This window comes from Labrus bergylta, chromosome 24 (assembly GCF_963930695.1).
Source record: "Labrus bergylta chromosome 24, fLabBer1.1, whole genome shotgun sequence".
Classification (NCBI taxonomy): Eukaryota; Metazoa; Chordata; class Actinopteri; order Labriformes; family Labridae; genus Labrus; species Labrus bergylta.
Window position 1 is genome coordinate 1,257,097 of NC_089218.1, and position 18,628 is coordinate 1,275,724.

General features: G+C 41.4%; 1 protein-coding gene across 1 annotated transcript; it reads left to right on the forward strand.

Moving 5' to 3' along the window:
- The first annotated feature begins 75 nt into the window (after positions 1-75).
- Positions 76-18,204, forward strand: LOC110000003 (N-chimaerin). The gene is made up of 15 exons (XM_020655206.3): positions 76-115; positions 426-497; positions 3,144-3,182; positions 3,278-3,333; positions 6,150-6,181; positions 6,382-6,495; positions 7,675-7,801; positions 8,477-8,638; positions 12,251-12,328; positions 13,036-13,120; positions 13,537-13,710; positions 14,650-14,727; positions 15,346-15,483; positions 15,617-15,722; positions 15,826-18,204. The coding sequence occupies exons 2-15, from the start codon at positions 479-481 to the stop codon at positions 15,995-15,997; spliced, it is 1,380 nt and encodes a 459-aa protein (XP_020510862.1). The 5' UTR covers positions 76-115; positions 426-478; the 3' UTR covers positions 15,998-18,204.
- Positions 18,205-18,628: the final 424 nt, after the last annotated feature.

Sequence of the window (18,628 nt, forward strand, 5' to 3'; positions counted from 1 at the left end):
GTCTTTTCTCGCAGCGCGGTAAGCGTCAGAAGTTACCATGGTTACCCTGGAGAGAGGGCGAGACTGATCACGTGACCCAGCAAGATGGCGACTACAATGTAGAATGGATGTGAATGTGAGTATGATCAGCGGACGTTTAAATTGATAAACCTCTGTGAAAAAATGTCGTTTTTAAGCAATTACTCGTCGATGTGGTGTAAAGTGACGTCAGAGCTGATGTTTTCTTTGTAGAATAATGGAATAAATATCACTTAAATCCGTTTTATTCTCGGTTCAGGCTGTAAAGTGACGCTGACCAAACCCGCTAACGTTAGCTTTATTATAATTAAGACGTTTATTGTTTCTCCTTTCTCTGCTTTTTCTTTGTCTTTCTTCTGCGTAATCAAAGTGTGAACACTTAATCTATTTTGTCTTCTCTATTTCAGGATTTAAAATAAGTGGATATTTGGATCAGCTGGTTAATTATCACAGAATCAAGATGGCCCTAAATGTGTTTGGTAAGCAGCATCATGCCTTCACTATCCTGCAAAACAAAAACACTTAAACTGTCCACACAATCAATTTAAAGTCCAGACAAATGAGTTGCACGCAGAATATTGGAAATGTGGCATTTCTTTGTCTTCTTAATGAGGTCAGACTTGACCTTTGACCCTAATGTGGACGTTAAGGCACCCTGCCTTTGCATTGCCTGTATAATAATAACGGGGTCATTCCGTTAACTTCCATTTGATTCTGTATTTCACTTGGGTGGGGCGGCTGTGGCTCAGTTGGGAGAGTCGTCGCCTCGAGGGTTCGATCCCCAGCCGGGCAACATGTCCGATGTGTCCTTGGGCAAGACACTTAACCCTGATTTGCTCCCTCTGCTTCGGTGGCGGTGTATGAATGGGATTAGTTGCTTCACAGCGATCACTACCATCAGCGTGTGAACGGGTGTGACAGGCGGTGTAAAAGCGCTTTGAGTAGTCGGAAGTCCATTTACTTGGTTGCATGGTTAAAATAACACAACAACACTATTTCTTTGCTACACTTTAGTGAAGCTGCTGTGTGTGTCAGAAGTGGTTGGGTTGAGACATCATTAAGTTAGTAGGTATTCATGAAAGAGCTGGGTCTTTAGCTTTTTCTTAAAGGTGCAGAGGGACTCTTCATTCCACCACCGGGGGGCGACAGAGGAGAAGAGTCTAGTCAGCATCTTAGGACCCTTTTGTTACTTTGCAGATAAAGTGATTTTCACACAATCCACATGTTTATAAATATTTATACATTTTTATCGATAAAGCAAATGAATTAAATCTCTCACTTTAATCAAACTTTAAGTTTTCTGCATGCTGCAACTCCCCGACTGCAGGAATTCATATTTATGGAGCAATTTTATAATGCTGGTGAATGTCTATATTTACTAAAATGATCTAAATATTTCTTCAAAATTCAAGATTTTTATTTGTCACATGCTCATACAGATGTGCATGCAATAAACACTCAAATTACTAATACACATATATACAGAAAAATAGAATATAATGTAAAATTTAAAAAAGAATTATTTGAATGTACAAAATATATAATATAGAGTAATGTAAACAGTGTAAAGTGTCCAGGGTGTCAAAGTGCAATGTGCAGATTGGAATGTGTGGTGTGTGTGCATCATGTAGTCACAGTTCTGTTTTGTTTTTAACTGAGGAGAGTGGAGTTAACAGTCCGGACAGCCTGAGGAAAGAAGCTCTTCCTGAGTTTCTGTGCTTTGTAGTGGCACTTTATGAGTTGCACATTGCAGGCAAAAACAACTTTTTTTAAAAGGAAACATGAAATAACTAAGTTTAATACTATGAAGTACTTCAAACAGTGTCATTATGTCCCACACAACGTGCACCACTTCAGTAAGAAGAACTATGTTTCTTTTATTTGCTGCCCACAGAGACACTGTCAGTAAGCCAGCAGTGGATATGTTTTGTCTGGTTTCTTTTGAGTGTGTCTATCTGTGAGGGAGTGTTGCCTTGAGAAAGAGGGGGAGACACTTGCCCGGGGAGGATTTGGAGTTATTTTGAAGACAGGATACCGGGACGACAAGTGTTGAATAGATAAGGCGTGCAGAGTGCATAGAGACAGGAAACAGGCTGTTAGTTTTAAACATGCAGGGGAGATGGAAGACTTTATTCCTGAGTTTGCAAGATGCTGGGATGCATATCCATTTTTATTATCAGGATCAATCTATTTCCTACCTATTTTTAAATGCAACAGTGGAGCCAGATGGATTCGATAAAAGGTTATTTTCTCATGGACTGGGTGCAGTTTGCATGCAGATATTTTTCTTGTAATTGCACATTATTAAGTGTATCCAAAGATATCCAAGCTTTGTTCATTGGTCAAAATGACAAAACAAATATGAACCCATAACAAACAAGTGTTAAATCCACAAGAACATGACTGCTGTAAATGTGCACACTTGTGTTCCACTGCGAGCTTTGACAAATGAATGTACACAGCACAGAATGGGAAGGATTTCACAGTCAGTGGAAATGTTCTGCAGAGTTCAGCCAAACTCCATATGATCGCCTGGGGCTGTTCATTATTCTCTAATGAATCACAGAGACACACTAATATTTATACCAGGCTTGTTTATGATCTGCAATGAGGAAACACTCCCTATATAATGCTGATATCGTTTACACTTCATTTAAGGCGTGCAGGCCTGAGGGCTGTGACGGCTAAAGCTTGTCTTGAGTGTTGGAAAGATTTCAGTTTGAGCTCATTTGCATTTTATTACATTTCTGCAAAAACAATACAAATGAATCTTTCTTTTAATGCTTCATAACGGAGATGTTTTCACTAAGTCACCTGAGGCTCTGTTTATACTGAGGTGGGCATCATCAATGAGACTGAAAGAATGCTGCATGAAAATGATAGAGAATAAAGTTAGAAATCTGTTAAGCCATTGTATTACTTCTTTATGAGGCAATTCAATTCCAAAAACTGCTCCATTCCCCTTGGCAAGCTCAGGTTTTAGCAGTTAATTTATTTGCAGCACACGTTCTCAAATAAATACCCTGTAGTGGTGGTGTCGATGCTTCCTGTGAAGACTGTTTTGTCCACTTGGGGGCGACATAGCTTAGCAAACTCACTCTTAACTAACTCTGTCTTCCCTTCAGATCATGATGAATACAGGCCACCGGTGTGGAAGTCTTACTGTGAGTATTTCAGAAAGTTCTTTTTGACATGTTTTTCATTTGAGTGTTTTGTTTTGTTCAAACTGATGATTTTGTGTTTTTTTTTTCTGCATCAGTGTACCAGCTCCAGCAGGAGGCGCCGCACCCTCGCAGACTCACCTGCACCTGTGAGGTAAGAAAAACACAACCACTGTTATTCTTCAGAAATCCGGCTTTGCTAAATGTTTTTCCATTAAATACACAAAAATAGATGGAAGTGTATGGAATGACGTTTTCAAACTGATGATACAACCTCTGTTACAGATCTCCAGCCAAGTTTTTAACAGAGAGAGAGACTCTCTAAGTTGCACTACATTTGCAATGTGTTGGGTATCAAATGTTGCCGGTGTATTTGTGCAGGGTTGACAGTGTGAAGGAATTTTCTTGTAATTATTGGTAATTAAAATCAAGAAGTGACCCAATATTGGGCACCTAGGTTTGTTTCTGTGGTCTCGAAACAGGTAATAATATAGTTAGATTTTAACTGGTATCATATTGTATCTGGACTGGACAAACCCAGTATGGATAGAAATGAAGCATTGCCCTCGTCAGCCCTTGATTTAACAGCAGGTATAAGTGATCATTACCTATTAAAACAACACTTGTTTGGATAAAAGCCTCAAGCTACCTGAAAATCTCAGTGTGTCTTTGTGTGTTTGTATAAGTGTGTGTTTGTGAGTGTGTGTGTGTTTGCCTCCTTGGAGACTGCATTCGCTGACTTCGCTTTGTAGCAGGGGCTGATTGTTTTTCCAAGAGTTCACCAATCCATTGTCTTCAGGGAAAACATCTGTTAATGCGATAGAAAAATGTAGAACACCTCCTGATTCTTTTTTTCATGTTGGTACAAGAACTTTTAGTATCAGTAGAAAGAAAAGCCGGCATACTGCATGAGTGAAATTAAGTATTTTTCCCCCTAAGTTTTATTTGCGGTTTAGCTTCAGGCATCCAGGTGTTTAAATAAAGTTGCTGATCAGCACCTCTGCATCCAGATGTGTGTGGAAGGGGTCCATACGATTTGGAGATTAAAGGTGGTGGATATAGTGTTTGTGTTAATCTGTTTAAGACAGTCCTCTTACAGCTTGTTGGATGGATGTTTGTGTGATGCTAAATGAACAGCTGTTGGCTCTCGTGCTCTGGCCTGGTCAGGTAGTCGGTGGTGCTGCTGACCCAGTTATACAACCAGCAGACCGGCTGACAGACGGAGTCCAAAAGCCCCCCCTTCCCCCCTCCATGCTGTCTACTGGGAGTTCAGCCATATGTGATTTAATGATGCACCAATAAGCACTTATCTATGGCTGGTAGTTTTTAATTTACAGCATGTTGAGGTGATCTAAACGGGCTGGAGGCCGCCGGGTTACAACATCATTTACATGAAAACTCTGTGACCCTCATTTACAAATATTAAAGGATTGATATCAGTGAATAAGCTCTTTGTAAAGGGAGTACAACTGGGATTTGTTGACCTTGGACTATGGCTTATTCTACAGGCATCTTTAATATTTAAGTTCACATTGTAGTCTACACATCTGACTAAACCATTAAAGATACTGCAGAAAAACTGAAAAGCTTCACTTTTTGGATAAACTTCTGCAAAACGGAGCTTTTTCAACATTTTCAACAAGTTAACAAGTTTGTGAATCTGAGTTTTTTCTGTTTTAGATTTTACCCAAATCCTTAATAATTCAGTAATTCACACACCAATACTGAAATATTGAGCAGTTATTTTTCAGTATTGATGTGTTACAAACCCTCTAAACCAGTTAAATGAATGCTGCAGATGACTGGTGGTGGTTATTGAGAATGATGCTAATAAAAAACCTCTTATCATTCATCTACATCGTTCTACACAACCTAATACCAACCCCACATTATATGTGAGTTAAAACTTAAATGGAAACACACATCGATAAAAGATTTCTCCAAATCAATCCTACAACGTGTCCGCCTTGTTTCTGCTTCCTCTGGCGTCAATATGGCGAGTCCAGTACCTGTACTGTTCTTGTCTTGAAGTGGAGAAACTAGTTGATAACAGTAGCAGTAGTTGTAGAGAAACGTCTACATTTTCTCTGCTACAGGTGACTTCTATAAGTTTGTTTTACAAATACTGCCAGGCAGTGTCTTTACTTCTTTACATATTCTTCCTGTGTGTTTTTGTCATTTCACTCTGTACCCATTTATTTCATCATACCAGTCAAAAAAACACCACACTGTTTCTGCACAATGGTGCTCCTCCAAACAGCTTATTCCCTCCGGCTCAGCACTCTGCTATGTGAAGTCAAGGATGTGTTTGCAGCATTAGTTCTGGGTTTTAGTCTGTCTGCTCCATGCATGGATCCCCCTGAGGCCTGACAGCAGTGTTGGAGTCCAAAAGGTGCACATGCATGGCTGATATGAAGAAAGCTCTAACACACCTCCCCTTACTCTCTGACTTGTAGCTCTGGATTTACCAGTTTATAGTTGGATTTGTTGTTTTGGCTGTTCTGTGACACATCTATGATATAAGTACTGCTCCTGTAGCTCGATATGTAAGAGTAGATGTTCCTCTCTCTCTCTCTGTTTCTTTCACACACAGCAGCCCGTTTAATATTCAGCGTGGTCTGCTGGTTCTTGGTTGATTTATTGGCTCCACAGCAGTTTTGTAGAGAACAACAGAATGTTCAGCTTCTTTTTTTTGTTATCCGACTCTTGCAAATATTCCCTGCACCCACACTCGAACACACGGACTGGAGCACATACACACAAACACTGGTTACCCAGCGAGGTTTAAATACAAGTCACGAAAAAATAGGCCAAGTCTGGGAAAAAAAACTTTTGTCAAAGTTGGTTGTGAACATTCAATCTTGCTTGGAAATCTCTATTTTCACTTTGCTCTTCTGCTAAGTTTAATTCTGAACGTGTGTCATTTTTCTGCCCGATTTGATTAATCCTGTTTTTTTATTCTCCCTGCAGGTAAACAATCGACCTAAATACTATGGAAGAGAGTAAGTAAGCCTTCTCTATTTAAGAGATTCATGTGTGGCACCTCAAAGCTCTTGCCATCACTTTGTTTTAATTACAAATAAATGTCATTGGGCATGCAAAAGCACACTTTTCGGGGGGAAATATTTCTTTGATTTAGCAGCGCACCTCTCCAACATTACACCTGCAAATTCACAGTTTGGTGTGTCTCCCCCTCATCCAGGTACCATGGGATGATCTCCAGAGAAGAGGCCGACCAGTTACTGAGTCAGGCCGAAGGCAGCTACCTCATCAGGGAGAGCCAGAGACAGCCGGGCACGTACACACTGGCTCTGAGGTACACAAAGAAGTGTGTCTGTGAACTTAGCTGTCTTAGAGGGATGTACAATTTGAGCTTTATTTGTGTGCTGTAATCAGGATTCTAGTGTCTTAACCACCGCTGCAAAACCAAATCCATTAACAAATCTTGAGATATACTGCAGGTCGAAGCCCTCATCAATTTGGGTTTCACTTTTCTGCTTCTGTTCTATCTGTGAATCTCCTGAGACCTTGCAGCTGCTTGACCTCCCACACCTTTTTTCTCTCCGCTCCTGCACGTTTTTTGTTTTTTTTGTAAGAGAAAGAGAAGCAGTGTGAACAGTAAGCCTGTCTGATAGTGTATGCTCAGACCTCCAGGTGCTGTCAGGTGAGGGGGGGGGTTTAAAGGCGAGAAGTCGAGCTATAAGCTGCTCAGAGGAGATCATCTCTGGACTCACACGTCCTCCTTCACAGAGCCTAACAAGTCTTTATCTTTAGAAGCATCCAGCTGCCCACTTAGCGTTAGCCTGGTTAGCATATTAAATGTCAGTGTGTGACCTCTCGTTCTCTCTCAGAAGGTGTCACACTTTATAAACGGGTGCATGGCATAGTTTGAATTTGGTTTTGGGTCAGTTTCATCTATTCATAGCCGCGTCATTCTTCCACCTGCACACTTCCCTCTCGCTCTCTCAATCCCTGTGGTTTTTTTAATTACCTTCCATAAATACCCCCCTCATAAACTAGAGTTACCGCTTTGGGTCTGCAGAAAAGGAAGAAGGTTGGATTTTGGGTTAATGATCTGACGCTGCTGCTTTATGTGGCGCTGGTTTCATTGTGATCCACTGAGGAGCAGATAATGTGTTGGCCCAGTTAAGAGTCTGTCCATCAAGGCTTTGCCTCTCAGAGTTTGTGCCAGTTTGGGACTTTTGATTAGCCCAGTAAAGGGCTGCAGTAGAGGAAAATAAAAAAAACATTCATTTTGGATTAAGCCGTTGGAATTTTTTAGTTCTTAAGCTTTTCTGATTCATTCAACTTTCTTTCCAGTCTGGTCACCTTGATCACATTTTACATCCAAAAGATGTTCAACTAAGATTTTGAGAGATTATGATCCAGCGCGGGCACGATGCAAATCCAGTCAGTGTGTGTTCACTGTGTATAATCATCAAATTCACTGCTAAATGATGCTAATGCTAAGGTGTCACGTTCCATTCCTTTTCAGATTTGGGAACCAGACGAGAAACTTCCGTCTCTACCACGACGGGAAGCACTTTGTCGGAGAGAAGAGGTTCGAGTCCATCCATGACCTGGTGACAGACGGCCTCATCACACTCTATATCGAGACAAAGGTGTGTGTGTGTGTCTGTGTGTGTGTGTGTGTGTGTGTGTGTGTGTGTGTGTGTGTGTGTGTGTGTGTGTGTGTGTGTGTGTGTGTGTGTGTGTGTGTGTGTGTGTGTGTGTGTGTGTGTGTGTGTGTGTGTGTGTGTGTGTGTGTGTGTGTGTGTGTGTGTGTGTGTGTGTGTGTGTGTGTGTGTGTGTGTGTGTGTGTGTGTGTCCATCTGTCTGCTTCGTTTCTCTTCGTAAACACACTCTTATTAAAAAAGCAGAACAGAACTTTTTTTAATCTTCACTCCAACATTTAGAAGTCTTTATTTTCTGTAAACATCTGTATTGAGGCACTAGCTCGTCAGGTTTTAGGTTGTTCATAACACAGGCTGCACACAACGCTGAGTAGTTGTAATCAACGGTTGTTAATGCTGATTAGGCAGCATTAAACTTTGAGGTTTCAGCAAATCTTCGCTTGGTAAAAAAGTATTGCTCACATCATACCAGCTCCTCTGAGTCCCTGAGGAGAAAACATATTCCACATTAAGATTTTCTGTTTGTTTAGACATTACCAAAGTCAGGGGAAGATGAAACACAAGTCAAAATGTTGTTTCACAGGCAGAGCATGAGAATGTTGTTGGTATAAACCTGCTGCTAAAGCTAAAAGATTAATTTAAAGTTTGTGTCTTTTCTGTCAGGCCGCGGAGTACATCGCTAAGATGACCATAAACCCCATCTATGAACACGTTGGCTACACCACCTTAAACCAGGAGCCCACCCTGAAAAAGCACCTGCCGCTCAGCCCCGAGGCCCCAGACGGACCCGCTCCGGCCAAAGACGACTGCAACGCTGAGGAGAGGGTGAGGAACACAACCCCTTCTTCATTTTGCTGTCTCATTTGGTTGTTATTTGGCCTTGTTGCATACCTGCTGAAAGAAGTTTGGTGACCTATAAGCTCCTTTGAGGAACTTTCTGTTTGGGTTTGTTTTTGTGCCCCTTGTGGACAAAGTGGTGACATCAGTGGTGAACAGTTAAAAACTCGCTTTAAAGTTTCTTGTCATAAAATAGAAAACCGGACACATTTCCTTTCTCATTATTCGAGCTTTAAGATCCTTTTAGGGATCAATTGATATCCTCAGAACTCATCACTCTCTGCTATATGATATGGATTTTTGACTGAAATTCATGCAGGAACTTGGAGCCAAAAGCATCCTCCAATTAACATATAACGAACCTGGAAGCTTGAGGGTCTTTTGGGGGTTGTTTGGAAGAAGAAATAAAGTAATGTTGGCACAAAATCCTGGCAAAAGATGTATAAATATTCCCAGGAAACCAGACAGAAAGAATTCCTTCAAATGAACAATTAGAAGGTAATTTGGAGCTTTTAGTACGTCTCTTGGACTGAGTGTTTTGCATATTTCAGTAGAACAAATTTGAACGATAATTCATCGTTGATATCTCAAAATTGTAATCAGTTAAAAAAAAAAAACAGAGTTTAGCTGTGGAAAATATGCAGGAACTCTGAGAAGAGCCATGTTTATAGAATGGATTAATTGCCAAAAAGAACGAGTGATGAATGAGGAAGTTTCGGCCAGTTTCCCTTCATTACATTTTCGACTGAAGCCAGAAGACACAAGAACAGATCTGTCTTTCTCAATGTGAAATACATCTTAAAGCAGGAGTGTTCTTGTGTTTATAGCATCATAATATCTCCAGAGTGATGTGAAAAGTATAAAACAATGACTCACACATGTATAGTATCTGAAGTGTTGGATTGTGAACCTGACATGTAACTAAAAGAAAATCCCTGCAGAGAGGTGAGTTGAGGCTAAAGGTGAGGAAAGTTCCTGTATTTACTGTGCTAAGATGGAAGGATGAGCGTTGGTTAAAGAAAAGGAGGAGGAGGATGGATGCAGAGGAGAGATGGCCTCCAGCCAAGGCCTCTGCAGTAAGATTACATAACAGCAGCTCGCCTGCGGAAACCTTCCATCTCCAAAAGCTGTCTTCTTAGTATTCAAGAGCGTGTTGGAGTTTGTTGTTGTCTCATTTGTTTTGCACTCATTTCTGCAGTGATAAGTTTGTTTTCTGAGTTTAGTTTTGCACCCAGAGGGCTCTCTGAAAACTTTTTTCTATAGGTGGAAAATGCAGAGAGAGTGAGTTCTCTGTAGGATGCAGGCGCTGGATGCAATGTTTGATTTTGGCTTTGCAGCTGTGCGATTGTGCAGCTGGTTTCATGAAAAAGGAGCCGTCTGTGCAACTGCTCTAAAACTGTGAAACTCAAGTTTATATACAAGCACACATTATTGTTTTCTATTCTCACACAATGAACAAATGTATCACCAAACACACCAACAGGCTCATAGCAACATGAATATGTGCTCCACCAGTACTGAACCTCCTGAGGCCTTGTATGACCTGCAGTGCATGACAGACTGTGCTGCACCTCATACATCACTGTCTATGCTGCGCGTGTGTGTGTGTGTGAGTGTGTGTGAATTGGGGGTGGCCCTGCGTACGTGTGTGCTTTCATAATTGGCTGGATTTGCAGACAAAGCAGTGCGGCTCGCGGTGACATTGAGACCAGAGGTGGCTTTCTGTAGGGACGACAAACGCACACAAACGGGAAATGCATATTTCATGCATTTGTTCATTTTTTGCGCCGATTATCTGGGGTTAAATGCGGTTTAACAGCCCCTCTGAGGGCGATTAAGACTCGACTCAGGCGATGAGTTTTTAATTTTTAATTTTTAAGGCCTTGTTTTGAGAGTAGGTTCACTTGAGGGTGACATGAAAACGTGGTAACCAGATTTAAGCCTTTAATATGAGAGATAATCGAGAAAAACATTTACCCTAACTCTTAAAAAAAAAACCTATTTTAGAGGATAAATATGCACAAATGTAGAGCTTAGATTTTTGTTGCATCTTTTTAAATTTCTGTCGCTACTTTCCCACAAATCTTGGCTCTTTATTCCAAAATTCCCTAAATGTAAAACCTTAAAGCTTGGGAATATTTCCCATAGAGTCAAAGGACTTAATGCAGTCCTCCTGTTTGTTTGTTCACAGCCAAAAAATGTCAAAACAAGCCCAAACATCCTCCCACCAGAGGCTGCACTTAACCAGAAAACCAAAGAAATGTAGCCTTAAACTATTCTGATATAATGCTGCTTGTATGAGGAGGAATAACGGCTGACCTGGGAATTAGATTTTTTACAGGGCCGTGTAAGGACAAGCAAGAAACAGCCACAAAAACAAGACTCGAGCTGTTGTTTACAGCTGGAAAATCTGTGAGAAATTGGTGTAAAAAAGAAGAACAATAGATTAATGTGGTGGCAGAGAGAGGCAAAAGAAAGAGTGGAAACAAAGAGGGGGAAAAAGTGTGAACGAATGAATGAAATAACAGCATTTTTCTCAGTTCATTCTTTCCCTCCCTCTCTTTCCCCTGCTCTCCTGGGACAGGAGAGGTGGCAGAATTGTTTTTCGAAACAACAAGAACGGCGGCTTCTGATTGGTTCCTTCCTCTCTCAATGTGACCTGTTAAATTCATCCATTACTGCACCGTAGCACCCCTCCTCCTCTTCATCTTCTTTCTCTCTCTCTCCGCCTCTGTCACCTCCCTCCTCCGCTGGTTCTGCCTGCCGAGTGTGTGGAGGCAAAGCGGATTAACACACACACACACACACACACACACACACACACACACACACACACACACACACACACACACGCACACACACGCTGAGCCATGTGGGCTGAAGCGCTCACCTACACGAGACTCGGAGACGGGGATGCACATTCTGCCGCATCAGTCGGCTTTGTAGGATTTACAGGACGCTTTTCAAGAATTTTAGACCCATACAAGTGAACTTTTTCTCATATTTATAGATTTGTTTTGTTCCCTGAGGATCAGATTCTGACTGGCTTTTGTTTATCTTTTTTTGTTATGATCTGGGATTGCAGCACACGGCAGCATCAGTATGCAGAGCTAATCTGATTGGCTGATCTTTGTGGTACTAAAACAGCAGGATTGGTCGTGTTTTTGCTCCTTTATTTGGGATGTTGTTGTCGGCTGCAGCTTGAAATTATTAGTTTTTTTCCTTCTTGTTTTTCAAAGAACTTCATTTTTCCCTGGCTTCATATTCCTTAATGAGATTTTAATCTCTAAGTGAGCGTTAATTTATTTTCACAGTGTGAGTTAATTTCACATTCAAACTACAGCTCCCACAATGCCGAGCCGAGAATCCTACACGGTAAAAAAAGGTAAAAAGAAACCCCGCAGGCGAGTTGAGAAGGATACGGGTCAGAAAGGCTCTTTATTCACAGCAGCTCTGGGTTTGAACGTCAGCGCCGGTTCCATTCCCTCTCTGCCCGTCTCCGGCAGCAACCCGGACCCTGCAAGGGTGCCGACCCCCTCCAAACCCACCTCCCCTGCTTCCACCTTCTGGCAACCAATCAGATCTTTTGCCCTTTCGCAGCTAACATCGCTGGTGCGGCGGGCCACCCTGAGGGAGAGCGACTTGGCGCCCAAGTACGAGAAGGTCCACAACTTCAAGGTGAGCCACTCCCCTCGCTCCTCCATCCTGTTCTGTGTGTGATGTCTGGAATCGCTGATTCAGCTCACAGGGTCTTATTCAAATTCACCTCAGAGAGCATGGAGCACACACACACACACACACACACAGACACACACACTCACACACACTGACAGAAACACACATTTGTGCATTGACATCTCTCATTTAAAGCTTCTTTTCACGATTTAAGATTCACACATTTGCATATTACAAGTAGCCATTAGTAAAGAGCACAAAGGTCAGAACCCCACTGCACTGAGCTCAAGAGGAAACTGGACCAACACACACACACAGACACACACACACACACACACACACACACAGACACACACAGGAGCTCCTGAGTGGGGTGGAGGTTATTAGCATTTCATTATATACACTCTAGAGCCAATTTCTGCATTAAAAGAGCAGATAAAAATTCTATAAATGCCTTTCAGCTCTCCTATTGTGTCTCCGTTGAGCTTTTCTCTGTGTGTGTCCATTCTTGTATGATAAAGATAATTACTTGTATTGGAGTAAGCCCGGTCTGTCTTTTTCTCACCTTAATCTCAGTGTAGACCTTTTGAAATATTCACTTATTGAATGCATTCTTCTCCCTGTGTGTTTTCATTGTTATTTCTTTGCTGTTGATTCTGTGCTACGTTTGCTTTTAAAAACCAGTTTCCTTTTTCTTCCTCTTTAACCAGGTTCACACATTCAGAGGCCCCCACTGGTGTGAGTACTGTGCCAACTTCATGTGGGGTCTCATCGCTCAGGGAGTCAAGTGTGCAGGTAAAACACTCTGAAACTTAAGATTTTAGATACTCTTTCAATCGACAAAACTGCAAATGAACCCCAAAAAAAAGCTGCTGCTCCTCTCTTGTGTTCAGCATGTTTTGACTCCTTTTGAAAAATCGTGACTCCAAACTGAGACAGCAGGCTTAAAGTTAGTCACTTCAGCTGTTGACTCATCAACTTGAAATGTTGAAAGAGTCAGTTTTGTGCCTGAGAACAATCTGTCTGTGTGAGTGTCACTGGATGAACTCAGCCTCTGCAACACCTACGCTTGAGTACAAGTTTTACATTCCCGTTGCATCACATCTTTATCAACAGAAGGATATTATTCTGATGCTGCTTATGAGTCCTCATGCACACAAAAGACATTTTAAGTGGGCGCACGGTGATTTAAAACTCTCCTCTTCTGACAGATTGTGGCTTGAACGTCCACAAGCAGTGCTCCAAAGTGGTGCCGAACGACTGCCAGCCGGACCTGCGGCACGTCAAGAAGGTGTACAGCTGCGACCTGACCACGCTTGTCAAAGCCCACAACACCAAGAGGCCCATGGTGGTGGACATGTGCATACAGGAGATCGAGGCTAGAGGTGAGAAGAAGAGAAAATGAAGAGTGGGCATGAGGGTTTGTGTGTGACTCAGTGGTTATATAAATGTTGACACCCACAGGCTGTGCTTTTTTATGTAAGATGTTGGAGAAAAATAAGCAGAATAAATGTGTGTAGACATGAAGACCTACTACTCCTTCTCTCCTGGGATGGAAGACGTCACAGGGGAGATGCAGCAGACAGGCTTTTATTGACTACGATTTGAGACCTGAGTGAAAACGCATCGTGAAATCAATGCAGACACCTGACTTGAAGTGATTGAAGTTGACAGAAGCTGGAGAACAATCTATTCCTTCTCTATCCCCCCCCCCCCCACACACACACACACACACTCTAACTCTCTCTCTCTAATCAATCTTTATTGCACCCTCCCCTCCCCCCTCCTCTTCTCTCTCTCCTATTTCGTTTTCATTCACACAACACGCTCCATTTGCACGACATGCGGAGAAAGAATGATCACAAAAAGTCGATATCAATTTACAGGATGACCACCTAATCTGAGCAATCAGAGTACGGTCATAAAGAAGTCAGGGCAGCAGATAATGACTTTTTGGGCAGGTTGAATTCTCAGCGTATCGATAGTTATGTCAAGATATTCAACCTGTTTATCAGAGAATAAAAAGGAAAGCACAAACATGTTCATTCTTAAACCCTAACCCAAGGATGTTTTTAAGGATTTGTGCTTTTTAAATGAATTATCCGTGACTGTTATTATCAAATAACCCTGTGTGAGCATGAAAAGGAGTCTTCAACTTACCCAGAAGTGTAACACTGAAGAGCTGAATGTGGAGAATGTTTACTTCTTTACTTTAAAACTGAGTCACACCTATTATTATTGTTATTATTATTATTCTTATTAGAGCTGCTCGATTCCCTTCATTTGTCATGTAAATGTTGTTGTGTCTCCTCGTCTCGCCTCAGGTCTTCAGTCGGAGGGTTTGTACAGAATATCAGGCTTCAGTGAGCTGATCGAAGACGTCAAGCTGGCCTTTGACAGAGGTGAGTGTTTGTTCTGAAAGAGTTTCCAATAAAGTTTCAGTGAAAGCACAACCTTGTTTTCATAGAATAGAATAGAATAGAATAGATTTACTTTATTGAGCCCAAACTGTGAAATTGTGGTGTTACAGCAGCAGGTTATCTAACACACAATATGAGTAAAAAACACAATGTTAACAAATCTAAACACAATATAATATTAAATACAAAGTAAATAAGTAGTAAAAATATTAAAACTAAGAATGAGAATATATACAACCAGGATTTAACTTAGCATTACTAGACTTAAATATGAAAGATTAAATGTAAATGTGCAGAAACAGAGCAGTAAATGGACAATGTTGACATTAGTTAAAGTGCAGACATGTTATCAGCAGAAACTATTCAATATAAAGGAGAGTAGACAGATGAAGTGAACATGAGTGCAGGGATCATTTGTAAATGTAACATGTGCAGAACAGATGACAGTATGGAGAGACAGATGTGATCATGATGACAGTTCTCTGCTCACATGAGGTGAGCAAAGAAAGTGACCGTCTTCTCCCTGCCTGATAGTGACATCATCGCTGTTTGTGTCATTTTGTTTACGCCTCCTTTCCGATGACTTCCTTCTTTCCTCAGACGGAGAGAAGGCCGATATCTCCTCAAACGCTTACGAGGACATCAACTGCATCACGGGAGCCCTCAAGCTCTACTTCAGGGAGCTGCCGATCCCCCTCATCACGTACGACGCACACCCACGCTTCATAGAGGCCGCAAGTAAGTCCTCAGGGGAGACGCAGGACTGATGGAGGACAGTTTGTGTTCTAAAGATGTTTGTGAAAGGTGCTTCTTGAGGTGTTCTTATTCACTTGAATTGATTTGTTACCTAATCGACTGATCTGTGTGTCAGAGATCACAGATCCAGAGAAACGCCTGGAGGCCGTACACGAGGCCTTGAAGCTGCTGCCGCCTGCTCACTGCGAGACGCTGCGATACCTCATGGCTCACCTGAAGAGGTCTGAATGTCGTACCTCGATGTGTGTTACCTGAACCTGCCGCTAAGCTAAATCTATTTCTTTAGTTTTGTGCTCACTCTCCCCGCCCCCTCTCTCCCTCCAGAGTCATCCAGGCGGAGAAGGAGAACCTCATGACCAGCGAGAACCTGGGCATCGTCTTCGGCCCGACGCTGATGAGAGCCCCCGAGCTGGACGCCATGACGGCGCTCAACGACATCCGCTACCAGAGACTAGTGGTGGAAACGCTCATCACCAACGAGGACGTGTTGTTCTGAGAGGAGGCGGGACGACTTAGCTTCTCCTGTGAAAAGACGGAAGGAAGAAAAACTGACTAAACCAGAAGATGAAGAAGAAAAACAACCTGAAACTTGGACTTAAAGTTCACTTCACGTTGGATCGACGGACAATGAAGGATACATCGACTTTGGACAGGAGGAATCACTTTAGGACAACAAGGTGGAAAAACGCAGCGTTTCCAACTTTTCTCATCCACAACATGTCAAACTCAAACTGAAGACGTTATTCTCAAGCCTTACTCGGTAAAAACAGACGACCTTTATCACTTTTGGGCAAACAGGAACACCTGAATTATTGCCTCCATCATTTGAAGAGATTAACAGCAGCATTATCAGTGACGCATTATCAGTTTGAATGTCGTGTCTTTTTTTTTTAAACGGATGCCTTGACGTTTAAGCTCTTCCTGCTCAACATGTTATTAGCATTGTTAGCCTCGAGCTAAGGAGCCACGTCTGCGGTTTCAGTGAGAAAAAGCTGCTTTCTCATCAACATTTTCCTCCAGTTCTGGAGGTGAGAGGCTGCTCCCGACCTCCTTTGGTCCTCCTCAAGCGGAGAAGAAGATGAAAACGCTGGCTTCCACAGCTGCAGACGGCTGGATGAATGAATGAGTGAATCTCTTAAATGGAGTTAAAGTGACTTGGACCTCTTCCTCTCTTTTAAAAAACTCTTTCCTTTACAGCTCCCTCTGCTGTTCCATTTGCTCAATGTAACTATATCATTTCTTTAACAGCTTATTCATTTTTATTACTAATATAGAAAAATAATGCCCCCTTTAATCTCTAGTATAAATGTTGTTTTTAACTGACCAATAACATCTGATCCCGGCACTGAAGGAGCTGCAAATGAAACAGTTAAACATGTTTTCTCTTCTCAACCAGCCTGGTGTTTTTTTGTTTTTAAAGCTCAGTTTGAAGTGGAAGTTAAAGACGATTTCTGCTGTTATTTGCCGCTCTGCCTACTCCTCAACCCGGACTTTAAATCTATAAATAAGCAAAGCATCTACAACCTTAACTGGGTTATATATAACACAGAGAGGCAGCTGGAGAAGACAAAACACCCCATCATGAGTGACAATGTGAAATTATGGGTTTTTTTATAGCAATATTGTCATTAAGCCGTGTTGCCAGGCAGATTATGTGCTAAAACGTACTGATAGATTTTTTTATTGCATGTCTGGCTGCAGTTCAGTAATTATGTTCTAGGCGTGTCGGCTTAATTGGACCTGATGGAAAAATTCAGAAGCTTTAGTGTCACTGAGTATTTGAGAAATAATGAAACTCCTCAGCGATGAAGCTCGACTAAACAAGAACCCCTTTATGAGTTTTCACTTTCAGCGTGCTCGTTTCACATTCAAGTCTTTCATTTGATGCTTATTGTTGGACTGTCTGCAGCTCTGGCATCTAACTGTGAAACTGTGAGAAGTAATAAGACTTACACATCACTAAAGACGGCCAGTTAGAGTTCTGTTTATGATGCTTTAATCTGAATACTTTGAACAGATATGTGAGCATCAGCTACGGCCTAAACATTAACACTGAAGGTTATTTTGAGATGTTGTGGCCATGTTGTGATGTAAGAAAGCAGTATTAATGTGGGACGAAGTTGCCAATCATGAAGGAGTGTATTAGCTGTGATCTTTCTTTTTTTAAAACTTGTGCCATTTAGAAAGGTGGAGGCGTAGGATGAATGCCTTGTGCATGTACAAACCCCACCTTAACTAACACTTAAACCTCCTCTTCATTGGTTTACTACCCCCATTTCTGTCGGGGGGGGGGGATTACTTTGACCTGTTTCACAAAGCAAAGTGGGAGTTTGTAAAATATCAAACTGGATGTAAAATAAAAGTAACATGATCTTTTTCTAACCTGTGTTTTTATTTGAACAGTTTAGACTTTATGTTGTTTATTCCCCGTTTATCTAACATGTACTAACCACAGTAAGACTAACCTGATGAGCCTTCAGCGATCTGTGACACTTGCTTTTTTTTTTTTTGCATCACAAAATGTCTTTTTTTATTATTATTGTCATTGCTGTACAGTATTTTCTATATGGTTTATGCATGGTGAAATTAAATTATTAAAACATGTCTCCAGCCTGATTATGTACACTAACATATGAGTGGGAACATATCGCAGCTTTTCACTAAAATGAACTCAGCATTCATTAAAACATGAAGTTTTTGGTCCATTCTGTTGTTCACATACGTCTGCTGCAGTTTCACCAAAGTCAAATGTTCTACTTTATTTGTTTTCTTCTCAGATCCTGTAACGTGGTTCATGTTTTTAGAAAAGCTTTCTACATTTAGTTCAGGTCATTAAATGGTTAAACAACAGTCTGCTTGTTTGAAAAAACTTTGCATATGTTTTTTTTTTCATAGTTTACAAAAAAATGTGGAAAATAGTAAAAGCTGTAGATTTAAAAAAACAACAACATACACGTTACTGAACATTTTCTATTTTAGGAATATTGTTCAGCGCTTGTTAACATGAAAAAGAAGAAGAAGATAATGTGCCGATCTTAATCAAAATCTTCTGATTCTTCATTTGAAGTCACGGGCCGCAAAAAAATCCCCTCAAGGGCCGCAAATGACCCTCGGGCCGCACTTTGGA

Bases quoted from the DNA above. Each gene is read 5' to 3' on its own strand.
- LOC110000003 (XM_020655206.3), top strand. The intron at 6,496-7,674 runs GTACACAAAGAA...ATTCCTTTTCAG, and splicing joins ACGTACACACTGGCTCTGAG to ATTTGGGAACCAGACGAGAA. The intron at 13,711-14,649 runs GTGAGAAGAAGA...GTCTCGCCTCAG, and splicing joins ACAGGAGATCGAGGCTAGAG to GTCTTCAGTCGGAGGGTTTG.